Consider the following 16,337-nt stretch of genomic DNA (forward strand, 5'->3'; position numbering starts at 1 on the left):
TTCTCCCCCTCCCACAGTCACCCTGAGCCACTGCCCTTCAAATGCCTCAAAAATCTGCTGTCGACAACTCTGCTGATTTATTCTTTCCTTGCATTAGAGGAGGTACAGATGGAACAGGTAGCTTTTTTCTATTTTCCTTCCTTTCGTAGGATCACTGATTTTTATTATTTTGAGCAATCAGGACTTTCTTTCAGTCCTAGAGGACATGAGTAGAAAAACAATTCCCAGGTTGGTAGGCCAGTGAAACACTTCAGAGCCACAACCCACCCCAGAGACCAAGGTCTTTAGGAACTTCTATTCTAAAAGAGAATTTTGTGATTTTTTTTTTCCGCTAATGATTTTGTGACCCTTTGGATCAGAGACCTAAGATTTCTGGTAGAATAACATGAGCCTTAGCTTGGCCGGCTTGAGAAAGCCACATCTTATTCACCTAAGAAGAGGGAAGAATCTAATTTTTAGCCTATGTCAGAGCACACATAGAATAATGTGAGCTGAGGTACTGCTTCTGCTGAAGAGAAGCTGTCTTATGGCCTTGGGAAAATGGCTTTGAGTTTACCTTCTGGACATCATTGTTCTCTGTTTGCTAAAAATTCTATATCCAATCCTTGTTGCCTGTGTACCACCCCTTTTTCTCAAAAATAAGAATTGTTTTATTGTCTTTTTTCCCTGATTATAAAATGTGATATATAATTGCAGAATATATATATATAATTTATGAAAAACAAAAGTAATAAACAAAAATCTTATGTCTTGCAGAGATAACTAATTTGATATTTTGATAATTTCCCTGAACCTTGGTGAATGCATTCCCCAATCTTACACTATTGAATAATTTATGTATGCTATTTTGTTATCTCATTTTTAAACTAGTATCTTGTATAAATGATTCATGTTCGTGAATATACATATATATCAGCATGTCTCATATACATATGTATAACCTCATTTATCTTACCCAGCCCCTTTTATGCTCATTTAGATATTGAACATTCTGCTATTATAAAAATGCTGTCATGGGAGTTCCCACTATGGCACAGTGGGTTAAGGGTCTGGTGTTGTCTCTGCCACAGCATGTGTTTAATTCTTGGCCCAGGAACTTCCATATGCCATGGGTATGGACAAAAAACAAACAAATAAACAAACAAAACATTGTTGTGAACACATCCAGTTATTTCCATGATAAATTAAGTGGAATGATGATGTCTAAGGATATATCTATTTTGTTGTATTTTTTTTGGCCATACATGTGGAATTTAGAAGTTCCTGGGCCAGGGATCAAACCCATGTCACAGCAGCCTGCTGCTGTGACAATGCCAAATCCTTAACCTGCTGAGCCACGAGGGAACTCCAAGCACATATCTATTTTAAATGTTTGTACATATTGTCATGCTACCATCCAAAAACATGATACTCCCTCAAATTAACTTATATAAATAACCCAACTCTTACCTCTTTCTTCCCTGTTGCAGTGAAATAGATACTTTTCTTCCTTTGTAAACATCACCTGTTTTCTAGAATGTCTCCAGTCATATGTGGTTAAGGACCAGAGTTTGTGGTTTTCTTTTTGTCTTTTTAGGGCCACACCCGTAGCATATGGAGGTTCCCAGGATAGGGGCTGGATTGGAACTGCAGCTGCTGGCCTACACCGCAGCCACAGCAACTGGGGATCCAAGCTGCATCTGCAACCTACACCACAGCTCACGGCAACGCCGGATCCTTAACCCACTGAGCAAGGCCAGGGATTGAACCCGCAACCTCATGGTTCCTAATCAGATTCATTAACCACTGCGCCACAACGGGAACTCCGTTGCTATAAAATTTTCTAAATGCTTACTCTCAATTTCTGATTTTGTGTATTTTGTTGAGGACCAGCTGCAAACAACCCCCAGACTGCACCTGTTCCCTTTCACTGAATCCAGATGTTTTTTGGACCATTTACTTCCTTTTGCCATGTGGTCAGCATGCCCCCCTTTATGGTCTTTTCCTGTTTGTGTTTTACCAGGTCTTTCCCAACTTGAAAAGCATAGATGTCTCCCATCATTCACCGACTCTTTTTCTTCACAATCAAATATCTTTCTTTTCTTTTTCTTTTTCTTTTTTTTTTTTTGGTCTTTTTTTCTTTTAGGGCTGCACTTGCAGCATATGGAGGTTCCCAGGCTAGGGGTCTAATCGGAGCTGTAGCTGCCAGCCTACACCACAGCTCACGGACCTTGAACTCGAGCGAGGCCAGGGATCAAACCCGCATCCTCATGCATGCTAGTCGAGTTTGCTAACTGCTGAGCCACAACGGGAACTTCACAAATTTCTTAAAAATTGTTATCTACCCTCTGGTTTCTAATGTCTTTACTTCATTTTCGTGTCTTAGCCCTCTGTAATATGTGTTCGACTGAAGTCACTCCACTGAACCTACCCTTGACAAAGACACATGTGGCTAAATACTTTGGCTCTTTTTCGGCTCTGAATGTAATACTACTGCTTTGTGTCTTTGTGCTCCATGCCCTGGGCGCTTGGTCCCACCTTGACTTCAGAAAGCCACTTATGGGGCTGGAAAATTATCATGTACTTGCAAAGGTACTTAGAAAAGTGCTAGGAGGTAAAGATCAGGAAATAAATGTTTGTTGAATGACTCTAAAAACACATATTGGTAGCAAAGGGCTGCTACATTGGCAGTTTAAATGGATTTTGAATGTGTTTTCTTTAATAGATGGAAATACTGATGGGTACTTTGCTATTCATGAAGCCTCAGGGGAACTCTCAGCCACTCGGGCTTTGGACCGGGAGCAAGTCAGCAACTTCACCTTAGTCATCCTGTGCTCTGATCTGGGGGATCCACCCAGGAGCTCCGTGGCGCAGCTGCAAGTCAGAGTTCTGGATGACAATGACCACAGCCCTTCATTTCCTAGGCTCCATCACCAGTCCTCTGTGAGAGAGGATGCTGATGTGGGGACCGTGCTTCTTGTGCTCTCCGCTGCCGACCAGGATGAAGGCTTGAATGGGCAAACGGAGTATTTTCTGATGGATGAGGCTTCTGGGGCATTCACCATTGATCCCGTGGCGGGCACTTTGAGAACTAGCCTCCACCTTGACCGAGAAGCCAGATCTGAGTATACGTTTAGGGCTGTGGCCAGAGACTGTGGGGTCCAGAGCTCAAGAAGCAGCACGGTGATCATAAAAGTACATGTCACGGATGTTAATGACAATGATCCAGTTTGGGAACAGAACCCCGTTGATATTTTTCTTTCCTCCCAAACACCTACAAACCAGACCATCACCATCCTGGGAGCCAGTGACCCAGACTTGGGACCCAATGGAACTGTCATTTTTAGCTTCGCAGAGCCCCAGTCAATGTTTTCTATGAATGAGTACACAGGAGAAATTCAGCTTCGGCAAAGTCCATCTTCAGAATTTTTCCCTATCTGGGTGCCGGTGAAAGTTATGGACCAGGGGGTGCCAGCAAGGACAACCCCTGGTCTCTTGGTCATTCACATGGAAGGAGAAGATGTGAAGATTTCCTTCAGCCAACATCTGTATAAAGGGATGGTGACTGAAAACTGTGAGACAGGTGAGTATCAAGTGTTGTGTGTATTGCCCTTGTTTTGGCAAAAATGCTTATTAAAACTAAGGCTTAAACAAAGAGTGATATCACAGATTAAGTTATGGATTTTTGAGTCCAGCCAGTTCTTGGTATGCTCTTTTTGTTTTTGTTGTTGTTCTTGTTGTCTTTTTAGGGCTGCACCTGCAGCATACGGAGGTTCCCAGGCTAGGGGTCGAATTGGAGCTGCAGCTGCCAGCCTACGCCACAGCCACAGCAACACAGGATCCAAGCCATGTCTGTGACCTACACCACAGCTCAGAGCAATGCCAGATCCTTAACCCACTGAGGGAGGCTGGGGATCAAACCCAAGTCCTCATGGTTCCTAGTCGGGTTCGTTACTGCTGAGCCATTATAAGAACTCCAGTATGCCTGTTTTTATTCAAAGTATATTATTAGAAAAATACACTCAAATATACTAAAACATATACTCGCCTTTCAAGACAGCAAAAAGTAGTAAAATACCAAAAGATACATCATTTAGGACTCTTGAAGTATCAGTTAAGTTTAAAAATCTCAAAAAAAAACCCCTTTTATTTAAATGTTTATGAGTCTTGAACAACAGTACATTTCCTGAAGTACTTTGCTAGCAGTAAATGGAGGATGGTGTATGTTGTGATTAAGTGACAGCCACTGTGTGTCCTTGGGCAGCCAGATCTTTCAGCCTCAGTTTTCTAATCCGAGATAGTAATTAGAGATAATGGAGTTCCTGTTGTGGCTCAGTGGAAACGAATCTGACTGGCATCCATGAGGACGCAGGTTTGATCCCCGGCCTCGCTCAGTGGGTTAAGGATCCGGTGTTGCCGTGAGCTGTGGTATAGGTTGCAGATGCGGCTGGGATCCTGTATTGCTGTGGCTGTGGTGCAGGCCGGCAGCTACATCTCTGATTCAACTCCTAGCCTGGGAATTTCCATATGCCTCAGATGCAGCCCTAAAATGACAAAATAATAATAATATAATAATAATAATTAGAGATAATAATTATGCCTCCCTCAAGTGGGGTATCCTGAGCACTGAATGAGCCAGTTCATATAAAGCACTTAAAACAGAGTTTGACACCTTGTCAGTGTGTAAAAAATACATAGAAACTGCTATCAACATCATCATCATTACTTCATTTTCATACAGTCAGCATTGCTTTCAAACACTGCAGTAATAGCTGATTTCAAAGAATTTGGCCGGATCTCACTACTCCCAACAGGTTACCATTCACAGCAGTCCTCCGTGAATGGTAATTCATTTTCATTTTTCAGTTATTTCCCTACACAAATTTATATGTCATAATAGAAAACATTAAAAATGAATTTAAATGAGTTTTCTGCCCCAAATCAAAAAAGACTCATTTGTAGATAGTTGTGAATTAAATGAAATTCAATCTAGGTAATCATATTTACCTAGGAAGTCAAGAAATCTACTGAATCCTTTTTTGGGGGAGGGGTGTTTTATTTTATTTTATTTTATTTTATTTATATAATGAGTTTTATTTTTTTTTCCATTATAGCTGGTTTACAATGTTTTGTCCATTTTCTACTGCACAGCATGGTGACCAGTTACACATACATGTGTACATTCTTTTTTCTCACATTATCATACTCCATCATAAGTGAGCAGACATGGTTCCCAGTGCTACACAGCAAATCTACTGAATCTTTCCACTGGCCAGAGGGCCAAGCACGTGGATCCCAGAGCCTGGGATAGGACAATTTGCAAGGTCTGATATTTTTGCTCTTTGCTTGCTCCTGTCATTTTTGATCTCATAACAATCACATAATCTCGTCTTTGCCGAAGACATAATTTCCAAAAATTCCAGATTGTTAACATTTGTTATTCCTGGCTACGTCATCCTACACGATGAAAACAGGGACAATACCTACATCCTTGTTCCTCAGATACTTGGTGAGCATCATTAGCTCCAAGCACAGTGCTGTCTGCCAAAGAGACAGTGGTGAATCAAAGAGGTATGGCCCCTGCCTTCACCGAGCTTTCATGGAGAACTTTTTAAATTTTTGGATCTTTTATTTATTTTTTATTTTTATTTTTTGTCTTTTTCCTTTTTGTCTTTTCTAGGGCCGCTCCTGTGGCATATGGAGATTCCCAGGCTAGGGGTCTAATTGAAGCCATAGCCACCGGCCTACACCACAGCTCACGGCAACGCCAGATCCTCAACCCACTGAGCAAGGCCAGGGATCGAACCCCCAACCTCATGGTTCCTAGTCAGATTCGTTAACCACTGCGCCACAACGGTAACTCCTGGACCTTTTGTTTTTGAAACAAATCTACTCATTTATAATATGATGCTACTACACATTACACATATTACATATCACATATTATAGTATATATTTTAATTTTTTAAATGATTTTTGTTTTTTCCATTATAGTCGGTTTATAATGTTCTGTCCATTTTCTACTGCACAGCATGGTGACCTAGTTACGCATACATGTGTACATTCTTTTTTCTCACATTATCATACTCCATCATAAGTGAGCAGACATGGTTCCCAGTGCTACACAGCAAATCTACTGAATCTTTCCACTTGCCAGAGGGCCAAGCACATGGATCCCAGAACCTGGGATAGGACAATTTGCAAGGTCTGATATTTTTGCTCTTTGCTTGCTCCTGTCATTTTTTTGTCTTCATTTTTTCATTTTAGATTCAATTTCTTTTTATCTGTACCTACTACAATTATTATCTAAAAGGCAAACCACATTTTTCTAAAATTGATTTATTCATTCCATAGAGAAAATTTTTATGTTACACATGATACCCTGCCTTTTCAATGAAAAGAGAATATTCAACTCAATATTCAATGTTAAATTAGGGTTCTTCTCAGTTGCACATTATTAACCTGGATCTTTTGAATTATGGTCAACTCATGGGTTTCTTATTCTGAAGGCCTCTTATTGATCCTGAACATAATTAAGAGTAAGTTGCAGCTCCTTTCATTAGGTGAAATAATAGTGACTTCCAAAATAAGTAGAAATCCCACCTATGTTCTTAGATGTAATGAGACTTTCACATGAGTTAAATGTTAAATAAAAGATACTCCTTAGAGCTGTTTCTCTTCCTCTTGAAAGGTATACATACATCCCAACCCCAGAGCAAAGCCTGATGGAAAGGAAAGGTAATATTTTCTAAGTAATACAGCACAAAATATACTAATCAGTCTGAAATTGGAGAGGGAACTACATATTATCTGTCATTCATATTTCATTTGTTAAGGCCAGTCTCCTAGTTGGAATGAAATTCTTTGGAAGGAGTGCCATGTAACTAGCCATTTACAATTAGCCTTGAACTTCATCACCTTACCCATGATCCTGAGATAGCTCTGGAGAAGAAGGACAGAGAAAGGCCTTAGGTAAGGTCAGGTCCTCTCAAAAGAAGGTGAACATCCCACAGGGAAGTTTTCATTTTTGTGAGTTAACCCCAGTTCCACATCTGAGCCTTAGCTGGATGGGCTCAAGGCCTCATCTTAACAAACCAAGGAGTTCTCCTCCTGAGGTTGGGGCTTAACTAACCCTTAGGAAGGAGACTGAAAGGTAAACCAGAGTTTGCTCTTTAAGTTATAGAAGAGCTATGGCTGCCCTGTGAATTACAGGGGTAGAGATAACCAGCTCTGTCTTTCTAGGAAAAAGGACATGGCAAGTCAAACTTTACACGGAGGGCTGCTTGTGAACCCCAAATAGTTCAGGCAGGATGTGATTGAAGTCTTGGTTACCACTCATTACCCTTTCTTCCGCCAAGCAGAATTTTGTGATACCTTCGTAACTTTCTCAACTTCTTTGGATCACACGTTCTTCTTTTGGTGTCTTAACCCCTCAGTTAAGCCCTCTGCCTTGGGAGCAGTTCTGTTTCTTCCATGTGATTTTTGCATAACTCTGAATCACATTTTGTTTAGAGATGCAACAGGGTTAATATTTTTAAGCTCTTTTTCTTTTTTTTTCTTTTTAGGGCTGCACCCAGATCATATGGAAGTTCCCAGGCTAGGGGTTGAATCATAGCTGTAGCCACCGGCCTACACCACAGCCACAGCAACTTGTGATCTGAGTGGTGTTTGTGACCGACACCACAGCTCACGGCAATGCCGGATCCTTAATCCACTGAGCAAGGCTAGGGATCGAACCTGCATCCTTGTGGATCCTAGTCAGGTTTGGTAACCGCTGAGCCACGACGGAAATCCCTAAGCTACTTTTTAAAGAATAGTTAAGTACATGCAAAATTGAGAGGAAGGTGAGAGATTTCCCAGGTACTTCTTGTCCCGATACATGTATTCCCTCCTTCATTATTAGCATCCTTACTTTTGTTAAAATCAGTGAACCTATGTTGATACATCATAGTTTACATTCGAGTTCCCCCTTGATGGGGTACATTCCATGCATTTGCATAAGTGTATAATGTCATGTAAATAGACTAGCATACACATACAGTATCATATAGAATAGTTTATAGTATCATAGTTCTCGGTATAATACATACACACATATATCATACAGAGTAGTTTCACTGCCCACTGCTTGAAAAAAAACATGCACTGCCTATCTATCCTTTCCCCCGACTCCTCACCCCAAACCCAGAATTCTCTTTCCAGAATAGAGCAGAGATTTTTTTATTTTAGTGAAGGCCAACATATTAATTCTCTGTTTCAGAGATACTGCCTTTGGTGTTGTAGCTAAAAAATTATCACTAAACTTAAAGTCATCTATGTTTCCTCCAGTGTCTGGGAATTCTTTGTTTTAACATTTTGAAATTAAGTCTGTGACTTAAAATATATATATTTTAATGCTTTTTAGGGCCGCATCTGCAACATATGGAAGTTCCCAGGCTAGGGGTCGAATTGGAACTGCAGCTGCCAGCCTATGCTACAGACACAGCAACCCTGGACCCAAGCTGTGTCTTCCACCTACACCATAGCTCGTGGCAATACCAGATCCTTAACCCATTAAACAAGGCTAGGCTCCAACCTGCATCTTCAGAGATATGAGCCAGATTTGTTTTTGCTGCACCACAATGGGAACTCCCAGATTTTTTTTTTTTTGCATCTGGAAGCCATTTATTTATTATTGTTTTTATTTATTTATTATTACCTTTGCTTCTTTGTCAAGGTTCAGTTGACTATATTTATACGAATCTATTTTGGGGCCGTCTGTTATGTTCCTTTGACCTCTTCTTTCATCAATACCACACTGTTTTGATTACTGTAGCTTTATAGTCTTAAAGTCGAGGAGTGTCAGTCATCCAGCTTTGTTCTTCTTAGGGTTAATTTTGTTTGGTTAGTTTTGCCTGCACTCCAGGAAATGCAAGTTTCTGGGCCAGGGATTAAGCCTGTGCCACAGCAGTAACTCAAGCCACTGCAGTGACAATGCTGGATCCTTAACCTGCTGAACCAAGGGTTACTCCAAGGGTTACTATTTTTGAACTATATTTCTACTCTTTTCTCTATTATCTGTCCATGGATATGACCTTTCATCTATTCTGCAAGAGGCATCTACTTGTTTGGGGTAGTATTAGGAAAATTACAACAGAAATGCAAAGAGAGAATATTCTGCCTTTGACAAGCAAAATAGGTGGTTGTTGCTATAGACAGAGATGGCTCCCAAGGAAATTGGCCACATGGAAAGAAAGGGAAGCCCATCCCTTCCAGTTGGTGGAGAGTCCAGGACGGGGACGTGAGAAAAGATGTAGGAAACAAGCACTCAGCCACGAGCATCCTGGCTTCTCCCTTCCTACAGCTGTCATCCTGGAGAGGGCCCATGAGACAGACTAAAGGAAAAGCTAAAAGCAGAAGACAGGTTGGCATCTGAGAGAACACTGCCTCTTGTGGGATAGTTTTTTTGCTAACATGGACAAGCAGAGTACAATGGGCAATATATTGAGGTAAAGAGATGGCTCAAGGGAGCATTCCATTCCTGTTGGCCCTTACGAGACCCTAGAAGACCTTCCGCAGTCCCAGCATTCCCTCTTGAGGACACAGATTAATGCCTGCCATGAGGACCATGGCTACAAGTGATGAGATGAGCCCATCCCCAGTTCTGTGGGGCAGACGGCCGAAACACAAGGATACGTAACATGCCAAGTGTCAAAAAGCTGCAGTATCAAAAACAGCTGCAGTGGGACCTGGCCAGGAGGATAGAGTTCTAAGCCTGAACATGTTGACATGAAAGACCAGATTTATGGCCTGGAGATACATTCTAAGAGCCAGACAATGATCCTACCCCATCCCTGTAAGGCTCCTCCCACCAGTGTCCTCTTACAGACAGGCAACCGTGCAAGAGGTAGGGGGTCCCAGACAAAGACTGAGCATGTCTCCCAGAGATGTATGTTACCTGAAAGTACAGTGTCGGGCAAGAAACCGAGATGTCATTAAATAGCATGTTTAAGACGGTTGTTTTTCACTCTTGTCCATCAGGATGGGGTTCCTAGGTGAATGTGAGCTCTATCATCAAAAAAATACAGAAACCTTTGTCTTTGGTGCATCAAAGTGGTTCTGTGTAACTGTCCCTCTGCTTCATGTCTTTTTAACTCTTAAAGAGCCCTCTTATCTTTGCCCTTGAGGAGGCTGGATAAGTGTCAACTGGACACTCAATGTTGTGCCCTCAGTACTCATTTTTTAAAGTCATAGGAAACAGCCTTGGAAACAGCCTTAAACATCTCTTTTTGCCTGTTCTCTCATGAGCCAGTTTTTTTTTTTTTTTTTTTTTTTTTTAGAGCCACACCCACAGCATATGGAGGTTTCCCAGGCTAGGGATCAAATCAGAGCTGTAGCTGCTAAGCTAGCCACGGCCACAGCAACTCCAAATCTGAGCCGCGTCTTCGACCTACACCACAGCTCACAGCATCGCCAGATCCTTAAGCCACTGAGTGAGGCCAGGGATCGAACCTGCGTCCTCTTGGATGCCAGTCAGATTCATTTCCACTGAGCCATGACAGGAATTCCTTGTGAGCCAGTTTTGATGATCAAATAACCACTTGATAATGTCCAAAACACTTTACTTTCATTATTACCAACTATTATAGGTAGTAAGACATGGAGATGAAAGTGTCTTCGAGAAATAGCTGGGAGAAGCATCCCGCTGTGGAGAGCAGGACCAGAAAAGAGCTTGCTAGGTGTTCACCAAATGCATGTTGAAATCATTTCACTGTTTAACCATACTTCTTAGAAAACAAAACGCTCCAGTGGAATAAAATCAAGCCAGAGAAAAAAGATAAGGAAGACTCTTAGTTCTGGGCAGGGGAAAATGCCCACACAAAGGCGTGGGGACTCAGGGGTGTGAGCAGCACATCATCTGTTAGAGCTGGACAGAGGCTCTTGGGAGCTTTTCAGGGATGAGCTGGGCCAGAGAGACACTGATGGTCTTTCAGGTTTTAAAAGAGTGACAACACAAGCTTTCATAAGATAGAAGGCTCGTTTTAGAAGGCTTGTGAAGAAGGGTGGCTTGGGAAAGAGAGATAAATTAGGAGAGTCCTGTGGCCATCCGCACCACAAATGACCAGGGGACCAGATAAAACTATGGCAGTGGGGAAAGCTGAGGGAACAAGGACCCTGGTCTTTCTAAGATAGCATCACTGGAATTTTAATATTCAGACCCATGGTTCTCAGTCCTGGCTGCACATGGAGATGCTTGGGGCACTTCTAAAAAAATTCTGATACCTGGACATCCAGCCACGCCAACCAACCAATGAAATGAGAATCTAAGGTAGACGCTCCCATGTAACTGTGCCATGTAAGTCAATGGTGAGGCTGGACAGAGGGAGGCTGAGAAGAGATCCAAAGCCATGCCAGTATTTACAGGAGCTGGAGATGGAACGAGTCTACAAAAGGGATTGGGATGGAGAGCCCAGGCCAGCACTGACAATTCCTGGCAGGATGGTGTTTGAGAAGCAGGAAAATGGCACATTCAGAAAGAAAGGGCTGGTCAACCCCACCTAACTCTGCAGAGGTCAGGGAAGATAAGGACTGAAAAGTGACCATCAAAGGACTGTCCCCAAAGCAGTGAAGGGGAAGGAGGGCCACTATGCACTGGGAGTGGGGCTCTAGCACTCACAGAACCCTTCCAACGGGGAGTTGGGAAGAGCATTACCTGAGATGGTCTGAGGACGCCACTTTGGCATAAGGAGGTGGGAACATGGTAGAGAGGCAGACCTGTCTGGAAGAAAAAAAAAAAAAAGTCCAGGCATCACATATAAAGGATAAGACAACAAGAGAATGACATGATTAGCAAAAGAAGGGGCTGGGAGAGACCAGAAAGGAAGTTCTGGGAAGTAGGTTTGAAACTCAGTTGAAATTGCTCCGGATGTGGCCAAGAATAGAGCCCAGGAGCCAGATCCCAGAGTCCAAGGTGGCTGTTTACAGGAATTGCATGCAGCCAAACAGAATTTAGCAGCTTTGGAGAGGATGGAAGTCACTAGAACTTAACCATTTTGGAGGCTAGAGTATAATGAAGTGCAGAGTGAAGTGAAAATGGGGCTTTCAGTCTGATTCTCACGAGGCTTAGCCATGAAGAGAAAGAAAGGGCAGGTGGCAATAGCTTGGGAATCCTGAAGGTCAGAGGGATATTTTGTCTTGTTTTTAAGAACTGGAAGAGATTTAGACATTGGGGATTTACAGCATTTTAAAGTTTACAAAGAGCTTTCATTTATATGTAAGTCAAAACCAGAACAAAGTCCTTAGAAATAGCAGGATTTCCTTTCCTTTCTTTTTTTTGTCTTTTTTGCCATTTCTTGGGCCACTCCCGCAGCATATGGAGGTTCCCAGGCTAGGAGTCAAATCAGAGCTGTAGCCACCGGCCTACACCAGAGCCACAGCAATGCGGGATCTGAGCCTCCTCTGCGACCTACACCACAGCTCATGGCAATGCTGGATCCTTAACCCACTGAGCAAGGCCAGGGCTCGAACCTGCAAAATCATAGTTCCTAGTTGGATTCATTAACCACTGCACCATGACGGGAACGCCCTCCTTTCCTTTCTTTTTGTTTTTAATTTCATATTGTTTGTGCGTACTGACCCCTGTTAACAGATGATTTTGAGGATAGCAGTCTTGTCTCCCTGAAGCACTGCTATGACCATCAAATGGACTTATTAAAATTGTATATTATAGTACTCCTTATGTGGCAGCTAAAAACATCATAAGAGGCTTTTCTTACAAATGAAGTGAAACATGTTTTTAAGATGGGAGGAGGGGGAATGATTAAGATGTGGGAGGAGTAGGACTTGAAGCTCACCTCCTCCCACAAATACATCAAAAAATACATCTAGGGAGTTCCCGTCGTGGTGCAGTGGTTAACGAATCTGACTAGGAACCATGAGGTTGCGGGTTCGATCCCTGGCCTTGCTCAGTGGGTTAAGGATCCGGCATTGCCGTGAGCTGTGGTGTAGGTCGCAGATGTGGCTCAGATCCCGCGTTACTGTGGCTCTGGCATAGGCTGGCGGCTACAGCCCTGTTCAGACCCCTAGCCTGGGAACTTTCATATGCTGAGGGAAGCTGCCCTAGAAAAAAGGGAAAAAGACAAAAAAAAAAATACATCTATAGGTGAAATGATTTGCACAGAAAAATCTGTTGAACACTGGCAAAAGATCTCAGGATTCTGATAGAGCAAGAAAATCTCCATGTAATCAGCTAGGACAATAAAAATCAGGTTTTTTTGGGGGGGAGACATGTTCTTGGTTTCTTAAAATAATGGGAAATGTACTGAGTCTCTCATGATCAAAGTTGAGAGGCACTGATATAGACACATTGTGCAGCCTTTCTTTCTGGACATGTGCAGGCACTGGATTCTGGCTGGCGTTCCAGGAGCTGAATAGAGCATAAGGACAGTTCTTGAAAGTGCAGAGAATTGCACTTTCCAGTTGCTGCCTGGACAGGGAATGGCTGGAAAATGAGGGGAGATCTGTTTGCGGCCGGTCCCCAGGCAAGAGGTGGTGTTTGACCCAACACCGAAGCAATGGTGGAAATTGTCAAGCTCATGTTTTGAATCTTCATCTTTTATTTTCTGTCCATCACAAAATTGGGGAGCTAGCAGGGACATCCAGGACTCATTTAGCACTGCATTTCTCTGGGTTGTTAGGGAGCGAATTTTTAAATGATTAAATAGCAGCCATTTCCAGGTAATCTCCTTTTAGAAAATGTGCCTGCTGACATTCATAAAAGTGCATTTCAGACCTAATACATTTTGTTTACTTCTCATTGCATGTATTAATTCTATATTGGGTTTCTCCCACGTCTCTCTTTCTCTAAAGTACATAAAAAAAAAAATCAATGAGTACTTTTTATGGTTTCCTCTCTCATTTACTTAGGTGTTCACAAAGCAGATGTGTTCAAGATCATATGTCATTTACATTTTGAAACATGGTTTTCATCTGTCCAGAAATTTTGGAAAATTATTCCATTTGAGCATTTTCCATGTTTTGTCTCATCCTAGGAGTGTTTGGAAAGCCCTAGTAACACATGTTCAGTCATTTTTGTGACGGGAAGGTGGGAAGGAAAAAAGAAACTCTTTTTTTTTTTTAATTATGGTAAAGGAGTTCCTGTTGTGGCTTAGCAGGTTAAGAATCTGGCATAGTGTATGTGAGGATGCAGGTTCAATCCCTGGCCTCCTTTCGTGGGTGAAGGATCCGGTGTTGCCACAAGGTGCAGCATAGGTCACAGATGTGGCTCAGATCCAGCGTTGCTCTGACTCTGGTGTAGGCTGGCTGCTACAGCTCTGATTCAGTCCCTGGCCCAGGGCACCTCCATATGCCTCAGGTGTGGCCGTAAAAAGAAGAAGAAAAAGAAACATAAAATGCAAAGGGCAAAGTACAGTAGTGTGAATAGCATGCCTATCATTGTGCAGTGGATTTCTCAGAATTTCTCATCTTTCAAAACAGAAACTGTAGCATAAACTAATGGAACAGCTCTTTCCCCTCCCTCTCCCCAGCCGGCACCATTCCACTTTCTGCTTCTAAGGGTCTGGCTATTTTCCATACTTCATTCACTGGCTTATTTACGTAATGTCCTCAGGATTCAGCAGTGTATCATCTGACAGGACATCCTTCCTTTTTAAGGCCAGTACTCTACCATTGTACGTATATACTGCATTTCTTAGTCCATTTATTCACTGAAAGACAGTTAGGTTGTTTCCACCTCTTGGCTACTGTAAATAACGTTGCAGTGAACATGGGTGTGAAAATATGTGTTTGAAATCCTGTTTTCAGTGCTTCGGCCGTATCCCTAGAAGTGGAATTGCTGGATCATACAGTAGTGCTAATTTAAATTTTTAGAGGATCCTCCAATCTGTGTTCCATAGTGACTGTACCATTTTATATTCCCACCAACAGTGTACAAGGATGTCAGTTTCTCTTTACCTTTACCCAAACTTGTTATTTTGTCTTTGTTTTAATAGCAAGGCATCCTGACTGGTGTGAGGTGATATCTCACTGTGGTTTTGATTTGCATTTCCCTGATGATGAGTAATGTTGAGCATCTTTCATGTACCTGTTGGCCATTTATTTCTTCTTTGGCGAAATTCATGTTCAAATCCTTTGTTCATTTTTCTTTCTTTTTTTTTCTATTAAGTGGAAGCGTCTTATTTCAGTGTAGTCCTGTTCATCTATTTTTGCTTTGGTCGCCTGTGCTTTTGCTGTCATAGCCAAGAAATTAATGCCAGATCCAATGTCTTGAAACTTTTCCCCTATGTTTTCATCTAGGAGATTTAAATCCATTTTTAGTTAATTTTTGAATATTGTGTGGATGTGGACATTCAGTTTTCTTGACACCGTCTGTTAAATAGATTATCCTTTCCTCATTGCGTAGCCTTGGCATCCTTGTCAAAGATCATTTGAAAATATATGTGAGAGTTTTTCTGTGGAATCTGTTCCTTTGGTTGGTCGGTGTCTGTGTGTGTGTGTGTGTGTGTGTGTGTGTGTGTGTGTACCATACTGTTTTGATTACTGTCGCTTTGTAATATGTTTTGAGGTCAGGAATGTGAGGCCTTTACCTTTGCTTTTCTTTTTCAAGATGGTTTTCTCTATTCAGAGTACTTTGAGTTTCATATGAATTTTAAGTTTTTTTCCTATTTCTGCAAAATGTGCCATTGAATTTTGATAGGAATTGCATTGATTCTGTAGATTGTTTGGGGGTAGTGTGGACATTAGCAATATGAAGTTCATGGAGATGGGATGAACATAGGATGTCTTTCCTCTTATTTGGGTCATCTTTAATTTCTTTCAGCAATGTTTTATAGTTTTTAGTGTATAAAAGTTTTACCTCCTTGGGTAAGTTCATTCCAAATTTTTAAAATTTATTTTATTTTTTTATTTTTTGTATTTTTAGAGCCACACTCACAGCATATGGAAGTTCCCAGTCTAAGGGTGAAATCAGAGCTATAGCTGCTGGCCTACACCACAGCCACACCAATGGAGGATGTGAGCCACATCTGTGACCTACACCATGGCTCACAGCAGTACCAGATCCTTAGCCTACTGAGGGAGGCCAGGGATGGAACCCACAACCTCATGGGAACTCCCTAATTATTTTTTTGTTGCCATTGTCATTGGGATTGTTTCCCTGATTTTTTTTTTGGCCACACCTGCAGCATGTGGTAGTTCCTCACCAGGGATTGAACCTGTGCCACAGCAGTGACCTGAGGTGCTACAGTGACAATGCTGGATCGTTAACCTGCTGAGCCACAAAAGAACTCTCCTAATTTTTTTAGATTATGCATTGTTAGTGCGTAGAAATGCAACTGATATTTTGTGGAATCTATAGGGTT

At 41.9% G+C, this 16,337-nt stretch overlaps 1 protein-coding gene across 1 annotated transcript in view; it reads left to right on the top strand.

The window, feature by feature from the left end:
- DCHS2 (dachsous cadherin-related 2) overlaps positions 1-16,337 on the top strand; it is a 272,388-nt gene that overhangs the window by 209,833 nt on the left and 46,218 nt on the right. Inside the window, exon 13 of the mRNA XM_021101485.2 lies at positions 2,705-3,562. Within this exon, the coding sequence (XP_020957144.2) occupies positions 2,705-3,562 (858 nt within the window). The remainder of the gene's footprint in view (positions 1-2,704; positions 3,563-16,337) is intronic.

The sequence above is a fragment of the Sus scrofa genome, chromosome 8 (genome assembly GCF_054392235.1).
Source record: "Sus scrofa isolate SSC_HxYL_T2T_F1_AM1 chromosome 8, Sscrofa_HxYL_maternal_Yorkshire_Landrace_v2.0, whole genome shotgun sequence".
In the NCBI taxonomy this organism is placed as follows: Eukaryota; Metazoa; Chordata; class Mammalia; order Artiodactyla; family Suidae; genus Sus; species Sus scrofa.